The 16,600-nt window shown below is 41.8% G+C and overlaps 1 protein-coding gene across 1 annotated transcript in view; it reads right to left on the bottom strand.

Moving 5' to 3' along the window:
- cdh13 (cadherin 13, H-cadherin (heart)) overlaps positions 1-16,600 on the bottom strand; it is a 1,165,005-nt gene that overhangs the window by 746,307 nt on the left and 402,098 nt on the right. The window contains 1 exon segment of the mRNA XM_034177015.1: positions 12,139-12,350. Within this exon segment, the coding sequence (XP_034032906.1) occupies positions 12,139-12,350 (212 nt within the window).

Here is a 16,600-nt window from a genome sequence, read left to right as displayed (position 1 = left end):
CCTAGTTACAGCGCTTTCTGAAAGACTTCTAGTGTAATGAAACTTATTCCCTACTGCTGGGTAGTCCATCAGAGTAAATGTAAATGTTATTAAAAAATGATCAGACAGAAGGGAGTTTTCAGGGAATACTGTTAAGTCTTCTATTTCCATACCATAAGTCAGAACAAGATCTAAGATATGATTAAAGTGGTGGGTGGACTCATTTACTTTTTGAGCAAAGCCAATAGAGTCTAATAATAGATTAAATGCAGTGTTGAGGCTGTCATTCTCAGCATCTGTGTGGATGTTAAAATCGCCCACTATAATTATCTTATCTGAGCTAAGCACTAAGTCAGACAAAAGGTCTGAAAATTCACAGAGAAACTCACAGTAACGACCAGGTGGACGATAGATAATAACAAATAAAACTGTTTTTTGGGACTTCCAATTTGGATGGACAAGACTAAGAGACAAGCTTTCAAATGAATTAAAGCTCTGTCTGGGTTTTTGATTAATTAATAAGCTGGAATGGAAGATTGCTGCTAATCCACCGCCCCGGCCCGTGCTACGAGCATTCTGACAGTTAGTGTGACTCGGGGGTGTTGACTCATTTAAACTAACATATTCATCCTGCTGTAACCAGGTTTCTGTTAGGCAGAATAAATCAATATGTTGATCAATTATTATATCATTTACCAACAGGGACTTAGAAGAGAGAGACCTAATGTTTAATAGACCACATTTAACTGTTTTAGTCTGTGGTGCAGTTGAAGGTGCTATATTATTTTTTCTTTTTGAATTTTTATGCTTAAATAGATTTTTGCTGGTTATTGGTAGTCTGGGAGCAGACACCGTCTCTACGGGGATGGGGTAATGAGGGGATGGCAGGGGGAGAGAAGCTGCAGAGAGGTGTGTAAGACTACAACTCTGCTTCCTGGTCCCAACCCTGGATAGTCACGGTTTGGAGGATTTAAGAAAATTAGCCAGATTTCTAGAAATGAGAGCTGCTCCATCCAAAGTGGGATGGATGCCGTCTCTCCTAACAAGACCAGGTTTTCCCCAGAAGCTTTGCCAATTATCTATGAAGCCCACCTCATTTTTTGGACACCACTCAGACAGCCAGCAATTCAAGGAGAACATGCGGCTAAACATGTCACTCCCGGTCTGATTGGGGAGGGGCCCAGAGAAAACTACAGAGTCCGACATTGTTTTTGCAAAGTTACACACCGATTTAATGTTAATTTTAGTGACCTCCGATTGGCGTAACCGGGTGTCATTACTGCCGACGTGAATTACAATCTTACCAAATTTACGCTTAGCCTTAACCAGCAGTTTCAAATTTCCTTCAATGTCGCCTGTTCTGGCCCCCCGAAGACAATTGACTATGGTTGCTGGTGTCGCTAACTTCACATTTCTCAAAACAGAGTCGCCAATAACCAGAGTTTGATCCTCGGCGGGTGTGTCGTCGAGTGGGGAAAAACGGTTAGAAATGTGAACGGGTTGGCGGTGTACACGGGGCTTCTGTTTAGGGCTACGCTTCCTCCTCACAGTCACCCAGTCAGCCTGCTTTCCCGGCTGCTCGGGATCTGCCAGGGGGGAACTAACGGTGGCTAAGCTACCTTGGTCCGCACCGACTACAGGGGCCTGGCTAGCTGTAGAATTTTCCACGGTGCGGAGCCGAGTCTCCAATTCGCCCAGCCTGGCCTCCAAAGCTACGAATAAGCTACACTTATTACAAGTACCATTACTGCTAAAGGAGGCCGAGGAATAACTAAACATTTCACACCCAGAGCAGAAAAGTGCGGGAGAGACAGGAGAAGCCGCCATGCTAAATCGGCTAAGAGCTAGTAGCTACGCTAAGCTAGCGGATTCCTAAAAACACGCAAAGTGAATAATGTGTAAATAATTTAGAGGTGATTCAGCAGAATGAGTGCTTTAGTTAAGGCACGTAAAGATTACACTGGGAAACAAATCGTAATCTAGATAACTAGATCAATCTAACTGCGCAGATTAAACAGCTAACAGATACAGAAAAACACCGCTGTGCTCCGGAACAGGAAGTGATACAATACCGCAGTGAGAGCCAACCACCAGTAGAGGCAAGCCAGTAATGCGAAGCAAGGTGGGGTGTTGCTCTAATTTCTAAATCTAGGTTTCCCTTATTACCTGTTGGGAGTCACAAATATAACTCATTTGAGCATCTGATTCTTCGCTCTGCCCACAATGCTACGTAATGCCAAGGTCAGAAGAATAATAATCAGCCGTATTACTTTGCCACTGTATATAGACAATCTGGCCCATACTCTGAATTCTTCAATGAATTTGGTGCGTTCATCTCTAACTTGTCAATGAATGCAGATAACATTCTGATTATTGGTGACTTTAATATTCATATAAATAAGCCTTCTGATACCTTCTGCAAATCATTTATGGAAATTGTGGAAATACTAGGATTTCAGCAATGCATTCAGGACTTGACGCACATTAGTGGAAATCCTCTGAATTTGGTTCTCACACGTGGTATTGCTGACATGAATATTGACATCATGCCTCTTGCCTCGGTGGTCTCTGATCACTCACTTATTGTGTTTAGTAGAACAACAACCTTGTTTATCACTACGGCAATGCATCAACTCCTCAACTACGACTGAACTCGAAGCTAGACTGCCTGATGTCTTAGCTTCACGTTTCGAAAATGCCCAATCAGTAGACAGTCTTGTAAATCAGCCACATGGAGTGTGTAGCCAGTACATCCTGCGTGCCGGTCCCAAGCCCGGATAAATGAGGAGGGTTGCGTCAGGAAGGGCATCTGGCATAAAACAAGCCAACCCAACAATGCAGACTAAGAATCGAATTCCCATACTGGATCGGTCGCGGCCCAGGTTAACAACGTCCGCCACCGGTGCTGTTGCCCAACAGGGTGCCGGTGGAAATTGGGCTACTGCTGGGCGAAGACGACAAAGAAGAGGAGGAAAATGTTGCCACGAACAGCGGTAGAAGAAGAAAACTGGAAGGGTGGAAATGAGAGTGGGGACTTTGAATGTTGGTAGTATGACTGGTAAAGGGAGAGAGCTGGCTGATATGATGGAGAGGAGAAAGGTAGACATATTGTGTGTGCAAGAGACCAAGTGGAAGGGAAGTAAGAGCAGGAGCATCGGAGTGGGTACAAGTTGTTGTACCATGATGAGGACAGGAAGAGAAATGGTGCTGGGGTAATTTTAAAGGAAGAGTATGTTAAAAGTGTGTTGGAGGATAAGCGAGTGTCTGACAGGGTGATGAGTGTGAAGTTGGAAATTGAAGGGGTGATGATGAATATCATCAGTGCATATGCCCCACAGGTAGGTTGTGAGATGAAGGAGAAAGAAGATTTCTGGAGTGTGTTAGATGAGGTGGTGGAGAGTGTGCCCAAGCATGAAAAAGTGGTGATAGCAGCGGCCTTCAATGGGCATGTTGGTGAAGGGAACATAGGTGATGAGGAAGTAATGGGTAAATATGGTATCAAGGATAGGAATGGGGAAGGACAGATGGTAGTTGATTTTGCAAAAAGGATGGAAATGGCTGTGGTGAATACCTACTTTAAGAAAAGGGAGGAGCACAGGGTAACATAAGAGTGGAGGAAGGTGCACACAGGTGGACTACATACTTTATAGGAGATGCAAGCTAAAAGAAATCAGAGACTGTAAGGTGGTGGCAGGAGAGAGTGTCGCTAGACAGCATAGGATGGTTGTTTGTAGGATGACTTTAGAGGTAAAGAAGAAGAAGAGAGTGAGAGCTCAACAAAGGATCAGATGGTGGAACCTGAAGGAGGAAGACTGTTGTGTGAAATTTAGCGAGCAGGTGAGAGAGGCACTGGTTGGAGGGGAAGCAATTTTGGACAACTGGAAAAGTACTGCAGATGTTGTGAGGGAGACAGCTCGGACAGTACTAGGTATGACATCTGGACAGTGGAAGGAAGACAAGGAGACTTGGTGGTGGAATGAACAGGTCCAGGAAAGCATAAGGAGAAAGAGGTTGGCGAAAAAGTTTTGGGATAGTCGGAGAGATGAAGAAAGTAGACAGGAGTACAAGGAGATGCGGCATAAGGCGAAAAGAGAAGTGGCAAAAGCGAAGGAAAAGGCATATTGCGAGCTGTAAAAGAAGTTGAATAGTAAGGAAGGAGAAAAGGACTTGTACCGATTGGCCAGACAAAGGGACAGAGCTGGAAAGGATGTGCAGCAAGTTAGGGTGGTAAAAGATGCACATGGTAATGTGCTAACAAGTGAGGAGTGTGAGCTGAGAAGGTGGAGGGAACATTTTGAAGAGCTGATGAATAAAGAAAATGAGCGAGAGAAAAGGCTGGATGATGTGGTGAGAGTAAATCAGGAAGTACAAGAGATTAGCAAGGAAGAAGTGAGGGCTGCTATGAAGAAGATGAAGAGTGGAAAGGCAGTTGGCCCAGATGACATTCCAGTGGAGGCATGGAAATGTCTAGGAGAGATGGCAGTAGAGTTTCTAACCAGATTGTTTAATAAAATCTTGGAAAATGAGAGGATGCCTGAGGAGTGGAGACGAAGTGTGCTGGTTCCTATTTTCAAGAACAAGGGTGATGTGCAGAGCTGCAGTAACTACAGAGGCATAAAGCTGATCAGCCACAGCATGAAGTTATGGGAAAGAGTAGTAGAAGCTAGGCTTAGAAAACAGGTTAAGATCTGTGAGCAGCAATATGGTTTCATGCCGAGAAAGAGCACTACAGATGCAATGTTTGCTCTGAGAATACTGTTGGAGAAGTACAGAGAAGGACAGAACGAGTTACCTTGTGTGTCTGTGGACTCAGAAAAAGCTTATCATAGGGTGCCAAAAGAAGAGTTGTGGTATTGTATGAGGAAGTCTGGAGTGGCAGAGAAGTATGTTAGGGTAGTGCAAGACATGTACAAGAATAGTGTGACAGCGGTGAGATGCGCAGTAGGAATGACAGACTCATTCAAGGTGGAAGTGGGATTACAAGGATCAGCTCTGAGTCCTTTCTTGTTTGCAGTGGTGATGGACAGGTTGACGGATGAGATCAGACAGGAGTCCCCATGGACTATGATGTTTGCAGATGACATTGTGATCTGTAGTGAGAGTAGAGAGGAAGTTGAGTCTAGTCTGGAGAGGTGGCGATATGCTTTGGAGAGAAGGGGAATGAAAGTCAGTAGAAGCAAGACTGAGTACATGTGTGTGAATGGGAGGGAGCCCAGTGGAATAGTGCAGTTACAAGGAGTAGAAGTGGTGAAAGTAGATGAGTTTAAATATTTGGGGTCAACTGTTCAAAGTAATGGAGAGTGTGGTAGAGAGGTGAAGAAGAGAGTGCAGGCAGGGTGGAGTGGGTGGAGAAAGGTGGCAGGAGTGATTTGTGACCGAAGAATATCAGCAAGAGTGAAGGGGAAAGTTTACAAGACAGTAGTGAGACCAGCTATGTTGTATGGTTTAGAGACGGTGGCACTAACAAAAAGACAGGAGGCAGAGCTGGAGGTGGCAGAGCTGAAGATGTTGAGATTCTCTTTGGGAGTGACAAGAATGGACAAGATTAGGAATGAGCATATCAGAGGGACAGCTCAGGTGGGACGGTTTGGAGACAAAGTCAGAGAGGCGAGATTGACATGTGCAGAGGAGGGACCCAGGGTATATAGGGAGAAGGATGCTGAGGATGGAGCCACCAGGCAGGAGGAGAAGAGGGAGGCCAAAGAGGAGGTTTATGGCGTAATGGCGTAGTTCAAAATTAGAAGTATTCCACATTGCATGGTGTGATGCTATCTTAGACTATGAGCATGCACTACTGGCTACAAAGCAGACCTATTACCCTGAATTCATCAACAAAAACAAGCGTAACTCAAAGTTCTTGTTTGACACAGTGGCAATACTTATATATGGACAACCACCTGTAGTTCACTCTCCTTTTACAGCACAAGATTTCCTGAATTACTTTGAGAAGAAAACAGAAGACATTAGGTTGAGCATATCCCAGCATGCCTTAACCCAGCCATGACACTCTGCTATTGAGGTGGGTGCCATTACTGAGGCATTACCTAGCTTTACTAGGCGTGCTGACGAAAGTTGTAACATCTACAAAAAGCACAACTTGCTTATTTGATCCTATACCAACAAAACTGTTTAAGGACCTGTGGCCCACTCTTGGGCCGACTGTGCTGGAAATTATTAATCTCTCATTAACTTCTGGATCTGTTCCTAAATGTTTCAAATCTGCAGTGATTAAACCACTACTTAAGAACTGTACTCTTGACCGTAGTGCAGGGGTGCCCAAGTTCGGTCCTCGAGATCTACCTTCCTGACACTCTCAGTTGTCTCCCTGCTTCAACACACCTGAATCCAATTAAAGGCTCATTAAAAGCCTACTAACGCGTCTTTCATTGGATTCAGGTGTGTTGGAGCAGGGAGACAACTTAGAATGTCAGGAAGGTAGATCTCGAGGACCGAACCTGGGCACCCCTGCCCAAGTGTATTGAAAAACTATAGGCCAATATCAAATCTATTGTTTTGCTCTAAAATTATGGAAAACGTGGTTTCATGGCAGCTTGTGGACTACCTTACCGAGAATAACCTTTTTGAGCCACTGCAGTCTGCTTTTAGAAAATATCATTCCACAGAGACAGCTCTCAGTAAAGTGGTGAATGATCTCCTACTTGCAGTGGATTAAGACACCACTGCAGTTGTGGTACTGTTAGATCTCAGTGCTGTGTTTGATACTGTGGATCATCATAATCTACTCGATAGGCTGGAGAATCATTTTGGGATGAGTGCCCTTGCATGGTTGACATCATACTTGACCAGTCGTTCTCACTGTGTTTTGTACAATAACACTACCTCTAACCTTAGTGACATGAAAGTTGGGGTTCCCCAGGGGGCCATCATAGGCCCCCTGCTTTTCTCCCTTTATATAGCACCCCTTTGGGCACATATTGGGGCATTTTGGGGTTACCTTTCAGTGCTATGCTAATGATACTCAGTACATGCCGGTAACTGCTGGTAATCTTGTTCACATAAAATCCTTAGAAGATTGCCTTGCATCAGTGAGAAGCTGGATGTCTAGCAACATCCTAATTTTAAAGTCTGATAAGACTGAAATGATGGTTCTTGGTCCAGTGAGACATCGGCATCAATTTGACCAGTTAACGCTTAGCCGAGGCTCGTAAGTCACACATCACACTGACAAAATGAAGACCCTTGAGGTAATTTTTGATCCTACGCTGTCCTTTGACCTCCACATTAGAGATATTACAAGGACTGCTTTCTTCCACCTGCGAAATGTAGCGAAGATCTGTTCCATCCTGTCACCCTGATTCATGCATTTGTTTCTGCTAGATTGGACTACTGCAATATTCGATTTTCTGGTTTACCACAGTCCAGCATTAGGAGTCTCCAATTGGTTCAAAATGCTGCTGCCACAGTTTTGACATGAAGCAGAAAGTTTGACCACATTACACCCATATTGGCTTCCTGTCCCAGTGAGATCAGATTTTAAGGTTCTGCTACTACTCTATAAAACTGTTCACAGACTGGCACCTCCCTACCTAGCTGACCTAATTAAACCCTACGTACCGGCTCAGGCTTTGCGTTCTCAAGGTGCAGGACTACTTAGTGTCCCTAGGGTGAATAAAAAGTCTGCGGGTCACAGAACTTTCTCTTATCATGTCCCTGTTCTGTGGAATGATCTCCCTGTGTCAATAAAACAGTCAGATTCTGTAGAGAATTTCAAGTCCAGACTTAAGACGCACTTATTTTCCCTTTCATATAGCTAGCATACTGGCATAGTATGTTTCTATGCTTTTTACTCTTAATTTATTTTATTAGGAAACAGTAGGAAAATTCTGGGTCTTTTAGTGAAGCTTAGGGCTCGTGTCCGGAGATCACCCTAGTGTTTCTTTTGTTTTTGGTGCTTAATGCTGACACATTACACTGTATTTGTCTGTCTGATGCTTGATTCTGCTTTTTTTCTTTTCTCTCTGTTTGAGGTGCGGCTCCATGCGGAGATGGGTGTGTTCCAGAAACCGTCTATACTAGAAATACTATACTAGAATACTAGAAACTTAATTTTATTTCCAAAATATCAGTGTGTTCATCTGCTATATGATATATTTAACTGAAATTGCTGAGCCAAACAACCAATGATTTATAAAGTAAAATCATGAAAATTATCAGGGGTGCCCAAACTTTTACATACCACTGTACATGGCTGACAAAGTGGAAAACAGCATTAATACTATATGTCTCAGTGATGTGGTCTTGCCTAGAGCTTATTGTAGGCCATTTGAGATAAAATCTATTCCCATCTTGAACACTGATCTACTTGTGGATGCACAATGGTTGGGTATAGAAGCAAGATCCTCCATTCTGAAGTGATTTGCCCCTATTTTGTGTAAATTCTCTCAATTCTGATGTACAGTTTCTTCCTTGGTCATGTGTGATTCTGCCTTCTTACATAAGGATGGTGCAGATGTCCTGACCTAGATATCTCTCCCCCCACACCCCTGCAAAGCAAGTCTACTGCAGTATTATCACCCATTTCATCCTACTTATATTGTACAGAATTCTTGATGTTGTGGTGAGGGTATCATGATACCCCCCAGATGTTCTATAATATTTCAGGGTGTCAATCAGGTTCACATTTTTGTAGAGTATATTTGGAATGGGGAGATGATGGTCTCTGGGTTAAGTGTTGGGCTTGAGACCAGAGGATCCTCGGTTCAAAACCCCAGCCTGACTGGAAAATCACTAAAGGTCCTTGGGCAAGGTCACTAATCCCCTAGTTGCCCCCGGTGTGTAATGAATACCTTGTATGGCAGCACCCTCACATAGGGGTGAAGGTGAGGCATTATTTGTAAAGTGCTTTGAACGTCTGATGCAGATGGAAAAGCGCTATATAAATGCAGTCCATTTACCATTTATGTTACAATATTTCAGAATAGGAAATCTTACTATTGTAGATAGCTATAGATGGATACAGAAATAATACCACTATCATTCACTGCCAATCAAACTTTGCTTCATCTGGGACCATAAGACATCCATGAGAAATCATGTTTAAAGGTTGCTCTATCTTGAATGGGATAGAGCTGCTTTGACACTGAAAACCTGTGTAGCCCTACATTTTCCCCTCACTAAAGAAATTGATGAGGGAATCAATAAGAATCAGACTAATAAGCAGAATCAATAATGGCATTGAAGTTGATAAAGGCTCACCGCTTCCCAACCCTTATCACCATCTCAGTGCATCTGTTAGCATCCTGGTCTCACCAACGTTAAGTGACACTGCAGAGCATCAGACTTGACTTTTCATTCTTCTGCAAATATAGCGGCATCACCAAATACTTCTGTCCACTGACCTCTCTTCCCAGAAGTCTCTTGATCTCACAGGCAAAATTTCCAAAGACGTAAATGTCACTGATGGTCAAGTTGAAAATTTCCTTGAAAATGTTCATTTTCGCTGGATAAATCTAAATGTCACTTTGATGATTTATGTTTTTTTTTTTTTTTTTAAATACTGTCTGATAAACATATCAAAAACTAAGTCAGTTGGCCCGTGAACAGTTTCAGTGCTGGGAATGATGCTGCCTCCACCATCTGTAACAGTGATAGAAACTGACACATCTCCGGTGATGGCAACGATATGCTCATCAGTTTGGCAGAGCGCACCAGCAGCTGTTTCCTGGTCTCATCCACTGGCTTTCATAGGTTTCTCTCGAGCGAGCTACTTCAGATCAGACTCTTCTCCTACACTGTCTTTTACAGCTGTCTGAGTCCTTGTGCCGTTTCACCGGTTAACCCCTGAGACCTCAACTTATCACATTTCACTGTGAGTATTTTGATGTTTTATTTTAACTGCAAAGTTAAGTTTTATTCCTGCATTTCTTTGGTTACAAATTGTATGGATGTGGGTGTTTGCTGGTGCAGAATGTCATCTCTGATGTGCTGCACTAATATTAATGGTGTTAATGTAGGTTTTGCAAATGTGCTTGACATGAGTGATAAAAATGCATGTGCCTGACACCAGATGGCGCTCAACATGTGGAGTGTATGACCAATTTTTAACATGTAATTATGATCACTAATGTACACTTGTCTTGAATGAGAGCTCATGTTCTTCTGATCTCATTCCGTCACACATAAAGGCTGCGAAAACATGCACAAACACCACAGCATCACCAAAAAGTGCATGCTGACTTGCTAACTGTACTGAGGATTGTATCTTTCCTGTCAGGTCTGTCCCTATCTGGTACCATGTCCTTCCCTGATTTGGTCTTTGTTACATTCTGTCTGCATCCGCTTTACACTTTGATCCTCTGTTTTTGATTTTTAGTTTAGGATTGCTTTAGTCACTAGCTTTAATTTGCATTTTACCACAAGAGTCATTGCTTGTAATTTATGTTAGTTTTTGCTTTTGTCACATGTTAGTTTCTGCCCCAGCCTTTAATTCTGTTGATCACTTTTCACTTCTCACCTTTGTTTTCCTGGTTGTGTTTCTTTGATCCTTCTATGTCTAGATTCCTTTGCATTATATTCTGAATTCACCTTTCAGTTTATTTCTGTCTGCTTAGTGTTCACTCTACTGCACTCTCTTGCACCAGTTTACCTCATCTTTGTCTCCTCCCTCCACGCCTCTATTTCTGTTTGCTTTGCTTTTTGACCCACTGCACCCTCTTGCTCTCATCTTTGTATCTTTGTTCCCACACCTGTGCCTTGTTTGCTGTGATTGTGACATCTGTTATTTAAGCTGTGTATATTTTGTTCTTCCTTGCTAGTTTGTTGTTTCTGTAAACTTCGTCCTAGCCTCTTGTCATAGTCCTGATTGCCTTGCCACTTTTTTGACCTTGCTTTGCGTTTTTGGATCATGCTTTAGTCTCTGCCCTTTGAACTCTGTATGTCCGTGTTTTTGACCTCAGCTTGTTTTGACCACGCCTCTGCCTTACCTCTGCGCTGACTGCTACCCTGTGTACCGAACAACTGCCAGCTTATGAGATAAAGCCTTTTTGATTGATCCTATGCTACTGTGTGTGAGTATGCATTTCTGTCCCCACACTTTGAGCCACATCACCTTATAGCATGATATTTCCAATGCGTAAAATAGCACGTAGCACAAATTGTCCATTTAACTATATTTAGCAATTGTCCCAGTTACACATTTATATCTCCCACCTGGCTTGGGAATGCTTAGGAATCCCATGGGAAGAGTTACAGCACTGGCCAAAGACAGGGAAATGTAGGATGAGCTGCTTGGTGTGCTGCCACTGTGAACGTGGCAAGCTGCACAAAATGAACAAATGAATGTAACATGCTTGCGTTCATGAATATGCAATTTGGGGTGTGTCCAGTTTGAGTGTACAATCTGTGGTTTTTGAGCATGCAAATAGGCAAGGTTTGCACACACATGATTTATCAAGGCATAAGGCAATTTCAGTGGCTGAAATTGCCTGTAATTTAGCATATTTGAATTAGCATATTTGCATTAACTAAGCCACTATCAATATACACACACACAAATCTGTTTCAAAGTAATTCTCTGAACTGGGGAGGTGATGTCTACTGGTTGGGGAGGTGATGGTCTAGTGGTTAAAGCGTTGGGCTTGAGACAAGAGGATCCTCAGTTCAAAACCCAGCCTGACTGGGAAATCACTAAGGGCCCTTGGGCAAGGTGCTTAATCCCCTCGTTGCTCCTGGTGTGCAGTGAGTACCTTGTATGACAGCACCCTCACACTGGAGTGAATGTGAGGCATTATTTGTAAAGTGCTTTGAGCGTCTGATGCAGATGGAAAAGTGCTATATAAATGCAGTCCATTTAACTGTTTGGGTATGCAGTTCTTTGTTTTCACTGTATAACATTGTTGAACACAGACAACACCACCATTAAACACAACTCAGCACCAGTCATAAGGATTTATGCACTTCGCAAATCAGGCTCAAAATGCCCTTCATCTGACACATTGGATGATAAAGAATTTTTTTCCACAGATTTTTTTTTTTTTTTTTTTTTTTAGTTTATCCTATCTTAAATTGGTTTTGCATGGGTGTAAGTCAACTAAAATCATGGTTTGAGGGAAAAAAAATGCATTTGGTGAAAAATCATATTTTCCCATTTTTATTCAGGTCAAGGACCTCATTTCGTAATAACAACATTCATCTACTTACCCTGAGAGTTTGAGGCGGGTGAACCGGCAGTCCGCTGATATCCACCTGTGCTGTATCATCTGCGTGTGCACTGAGCCCATGGATAAATATGACTGGCCCACTGTACAGGACATCCTGCTGAGGAATCAGGTTGAGATTCCTATCCACGTAGAAGATCGGGTCCGACACCTCAAATGTCACGTCCCAGTTACCCGCACAATCATCAAACTTAACTGTGAAAACAGAGAGGGTTGGTAAATGTTATAGGCTTGCCACACACACCTCCGCTGGTACATTATATAACTGTCAGAGGAGAGTAAGTCAGAATTCAGATATTTTTGATATACGGCAAGAACTTTAAAGTAAGGAGGTGACTGAGCTAGCAATCTCAAAGAAATTAAAGAGGGATCAAAAAATGTGCTGTGGCACATCTGAAGCATCACCAAAACTAAATCAATTGTTTTCACTGTACGAAGACTCATCTCATCGCAAGCATTGCCAAATGCCATCTATAAGATGTCTTCCTATAATTCACATGAGTGATCACATAATTCATGTGGGGGTAATATCTCACAGATTGCAAAACCTGAGCACGCTGGACTGTGAATGCCTTTCTCACGGAAACAGATTCATTTGCAACTAGGGACCAAATCATCCAATCAGTAGTTCTTAGATGCCCATTTTGCAGACTAAAGTAGATGCCCCTGTAATAATGTCGCCAATAATTCCTTTGTCAGCTGAGAGAGTAAAGAAATTGGATAGTTTTCCCTTCAGTCACTCTGTAACATCTAACAGCACTGTCACAGAGCCACACAAGGTCATGACTGACAACAACCCAGGCAGAGCAGACATCCATTGCCACCTCCCAAAATTATTCTTGCAGCCAATGCCATGGAGGTTAACCTTGTTACGTCTGCTATACTTTTCTTCTCTGTTGATTATGTATGGTTGGAATCCCTAGAATTCTAACCATTTGGGTGTGGAGCGCTCACCCTTGAGCAATCTGCATATAACTCAAAAATCCAATATGGCCGTGAGCACATGAATATCTGCTAAATATGTGATATCCCCTAAATTAAATGAGCGAGATACTTCATCTTGGTATCTAATCATATGTTTTTGACATGTAGGAACCCACTGGTGACATGTAAGATAACATACCTGCATTGCAACATCATGAAAATCCCCCCCCCCCCCCCCAAAAAAAAAAACAATTGAGAATGTGGTAAGAGCAAGATTTGAGATATGTTACATGTTAATTTGTCAAAATATAGCTTTTCTTCTGTTTCCAAATAATGAGTTCATATTAAGTAATGAATGGTCACTGTAGTGTTGTATGATGTCTGCTGTTTTGCAACTGAAATGCCGCGGGTGAACCCTGACATGACAGCGTCGTGCACTGGATTACTTTTCGTCACATAATATAATACGATTAGATTCTTCCACAGCAGTGACATTGGGAAGGTTTCTACCAGTAAAATAACTTAAGATAAATAGGTAAGTATTATTAAATTAATATAAATTCTGACTACATTTCAGGTTAGATAGCAAATAATTTTTCTCATCACACCTGTACAAAGTAATTTGTCATTTATGACGGTAATATGCTGTCCTTTCAGGTGAATGTTACTGTGAGATATGGAAAGGATTGTTTGGCAGAAAAAGATCCCTGCTCCAAGAACAGAATTCCATCCCGGATAAAGAGTATCACTGAATCCAGCAAAATTTATGCTGATGGACTTTGTAAAGATCTTGAGGAACAATAAGCACTGGAGTCCGACATCACAATATTTTATCGCAAGAACTGTGTTTCCATATACACTAACAAAACTAACATTTTGCATCACTCCTGCCATAAAAATAGACCAGCAGAAAATACTGGCTCATTTAAGAAACAACTCAGACACTCATTAAAACCATTTAACGTCAAAGGATGCTGTTTGTGTTGTAGAGAAATTTGCAATATTGAAAAAGGACAATAAAAATCCATTCAAAATGGTGACCTGCTTTCATGATAAGAACTACTGAGTTTGGACAGGGCAGCCAAATGCACATAGAATATCTGCACAGTATTTATCAGAAGAGAACTGACTGGTGGACTGAAGATATACAGCTACAATGCCGGGGTGCCGTTAGTGATTTGCATGCAGTGGAAGCAAGATATCATCAAGCTTGTGTGACCAGATTCCCTTCCAACAGAGGATCAGATAATCTAGAGAATATGCCTGAAACAACCCCAATGGTGTGCAAGTGATACAGCCCTTGAACATGTTCTACACATCATCACTTCTGAGAGAAGTCATGTGATGATAGTGATGTTCTTTGTTCATGATAATATGTTTCAGGTTTTTTTCATTGCATTTCAATAATGCAATGCATAATGCAACAATAACAAACAATAAATCTTTGTGGTAAGCTATTTCTCTTGCAGAAATACTATGTGAATTTTAATACAGAACATGCAGTCACGATTATGAAGCAACAGAAGTCTTTGTTTTTAGCAAGAAAATGAGCCAAGTGATCTGCCATTTTTGCAGTTTGACCACATTTCAATAAATGGGTGATTCTTAGACTACAGGCACTTATGTCCTTTGATCGTATTGTATGAAAAACAGAAAAAAGGGGAAATTTCACACTTTTATAGTTATCTTTACAATGAAAGTGTGTTAAGAAATTTGTTCTAGTAGTCTATGATGACTTTTTCACCTTTTTTCAGCATCATTATATGCAAATATTGCCGTTTTGTGCTTGCCCCACACCCAGACTTTTGATCTTCAACGATAAAAATGAATGGTAAAAAAACATTTTTCTAATGTTTTAAAATATCTCTGAATAAAATATCAGTAAAATAATCAAAACATAATTGGGGTATTCATGTCATACAACTGTTGTGATTTTTTTTAAACAAAATGTAGTTGTCCCACACTATTGCTGTAATTTCCACCACAACACTGTAATGTCCCTTTAAACAGTTTGTATGAAAGATTGTTTGGGTAGTTTCTATGGAGATAAACAGTGACATCAGAGCACATGTATATAGCGCCAGATCACAACAAACAGTTGCCCCAAGGCGCGTTATATTGTAAGGCAATGGTGTGGTGGAAATTACATTTACAAGGCTAATAGTGCCCGTAGTTAAAGAATCACCCAAATATAGATAAAAGAATAGGGAAATAGCAAGAATGGGAAGTCTGTCGCTCAGTTAATTTAGGAGATATAGCATATTTAGCAGATACCTATTAGAGAGAGAACATCAGAAAAGCAAGGTTAAGCAAAATATGTGGCTTTGGCTGCTGGACAAAAGTTGTCATCTACTGTCTCTACCACAGACAGGTGACACAAGGGCATCGGCAACAGATGCCACCATTAGAAACAGCTTTAAGTTGGAACCTTTTGCTTTCTAGTGCTTCAGTCCATAGTACATGAATCAGTTGCGGCCAATTGTTTTATGAAATCTATAAACTATCAAGCCACCCTCCTATCATCCCCTTGGCCTTTTCCAGTTACTGACGTCTGCAGCAATGAGGTGCCTGTGTACTGAATCATGTAAAGGGAAATGTACTACTATGACACTACAGTGTGACAAGTGACATTCCCTCACAGTATACAGTGGGGAAAATAAGTATTTGACCCCCTGTCAGTTTTGCAGGTTTTCCCACCTGCAAAGAATGGAGAGATCTGCAATTTTTATCGTAGGTACACTTCAACTGTGAGAGACAGAATCTAAAAAAATCCAGAAAATCACATTGTATGATTTTTTTAAAATAATTAATTTGCATTTTATTGCAAAAATAAGTAATGCAAATAAGTATTTGATCCCCTACCAACCAGCAAGAATTTTGGCTCTCACAGACCTGTTAAATTTTCTTTAAGAAGCCCTCTTATTCTGCACTCTTTACCTGTATTAATTGCACCTGTTTGAACTTGTTACCTGTATCAAAGACACCTGTTCACACACTCAATCAATCATACTCCAACCTGTCCACCATAGCCAAGACCAAAGAGCTGTCTAAGGACACCAGGGACAAAACTGTAGACCTGCACAAGGCTGGGATGGACTACAGGACAACAGGCAAGCAGCTTGGTAGAAGACAACAACTGTTATGATTATTTATTAGAAAGTGGAAGAAACACAAGATGACTGTCAATCTCCCTCGGTTTGGGATTCCATGCAAGATCTCACTTTGTGGGGTAAGGATGATTCTGAGAAAGCTCAGAACTACACAGGAGGACCTGGTCAATGACCTGAAGAGAGCTGGGACCACAGTCACAAAGATTACATAAGTAACATGATGCTGTCATAGTTTAAAATCCTGCAGGGCAGCAAGGTCCCCCTGCTCAAGCCAGCACATGTCCAGGCCCGTTTGAAGTTGACCCCAAACACACAGCCAGGGCAACTAAGGAGGGGCTCTTTAAGAAGCATTTCAAGGTCCTGGAGTGGCCTGGCCAGTTTCCAGACATGAACTCAATAGAAAATCTTTGG

The sequence above is a fragment of the Thalassophryne amazonica genome, chromosome 8 (assembly GCF_902500255.1).
Source record: "Thalassophryne amazonica chromosome 8, fThaAma1.1, whole genome shotgun sequence".
Taxonomy (NCBI): domain Eukaryota; kingdom Metazoa; phylum Chordata; class Actinopteri; order Batrachoidiformes; family Batrachoididae; genus Thalassophryne; species Thalassophryne amazonica.
The sequence above is the reverse complement of the archived record's forward strand: the minus strand, read 5'-3'. Positions and strand labels throughout refer to the sequence as shown.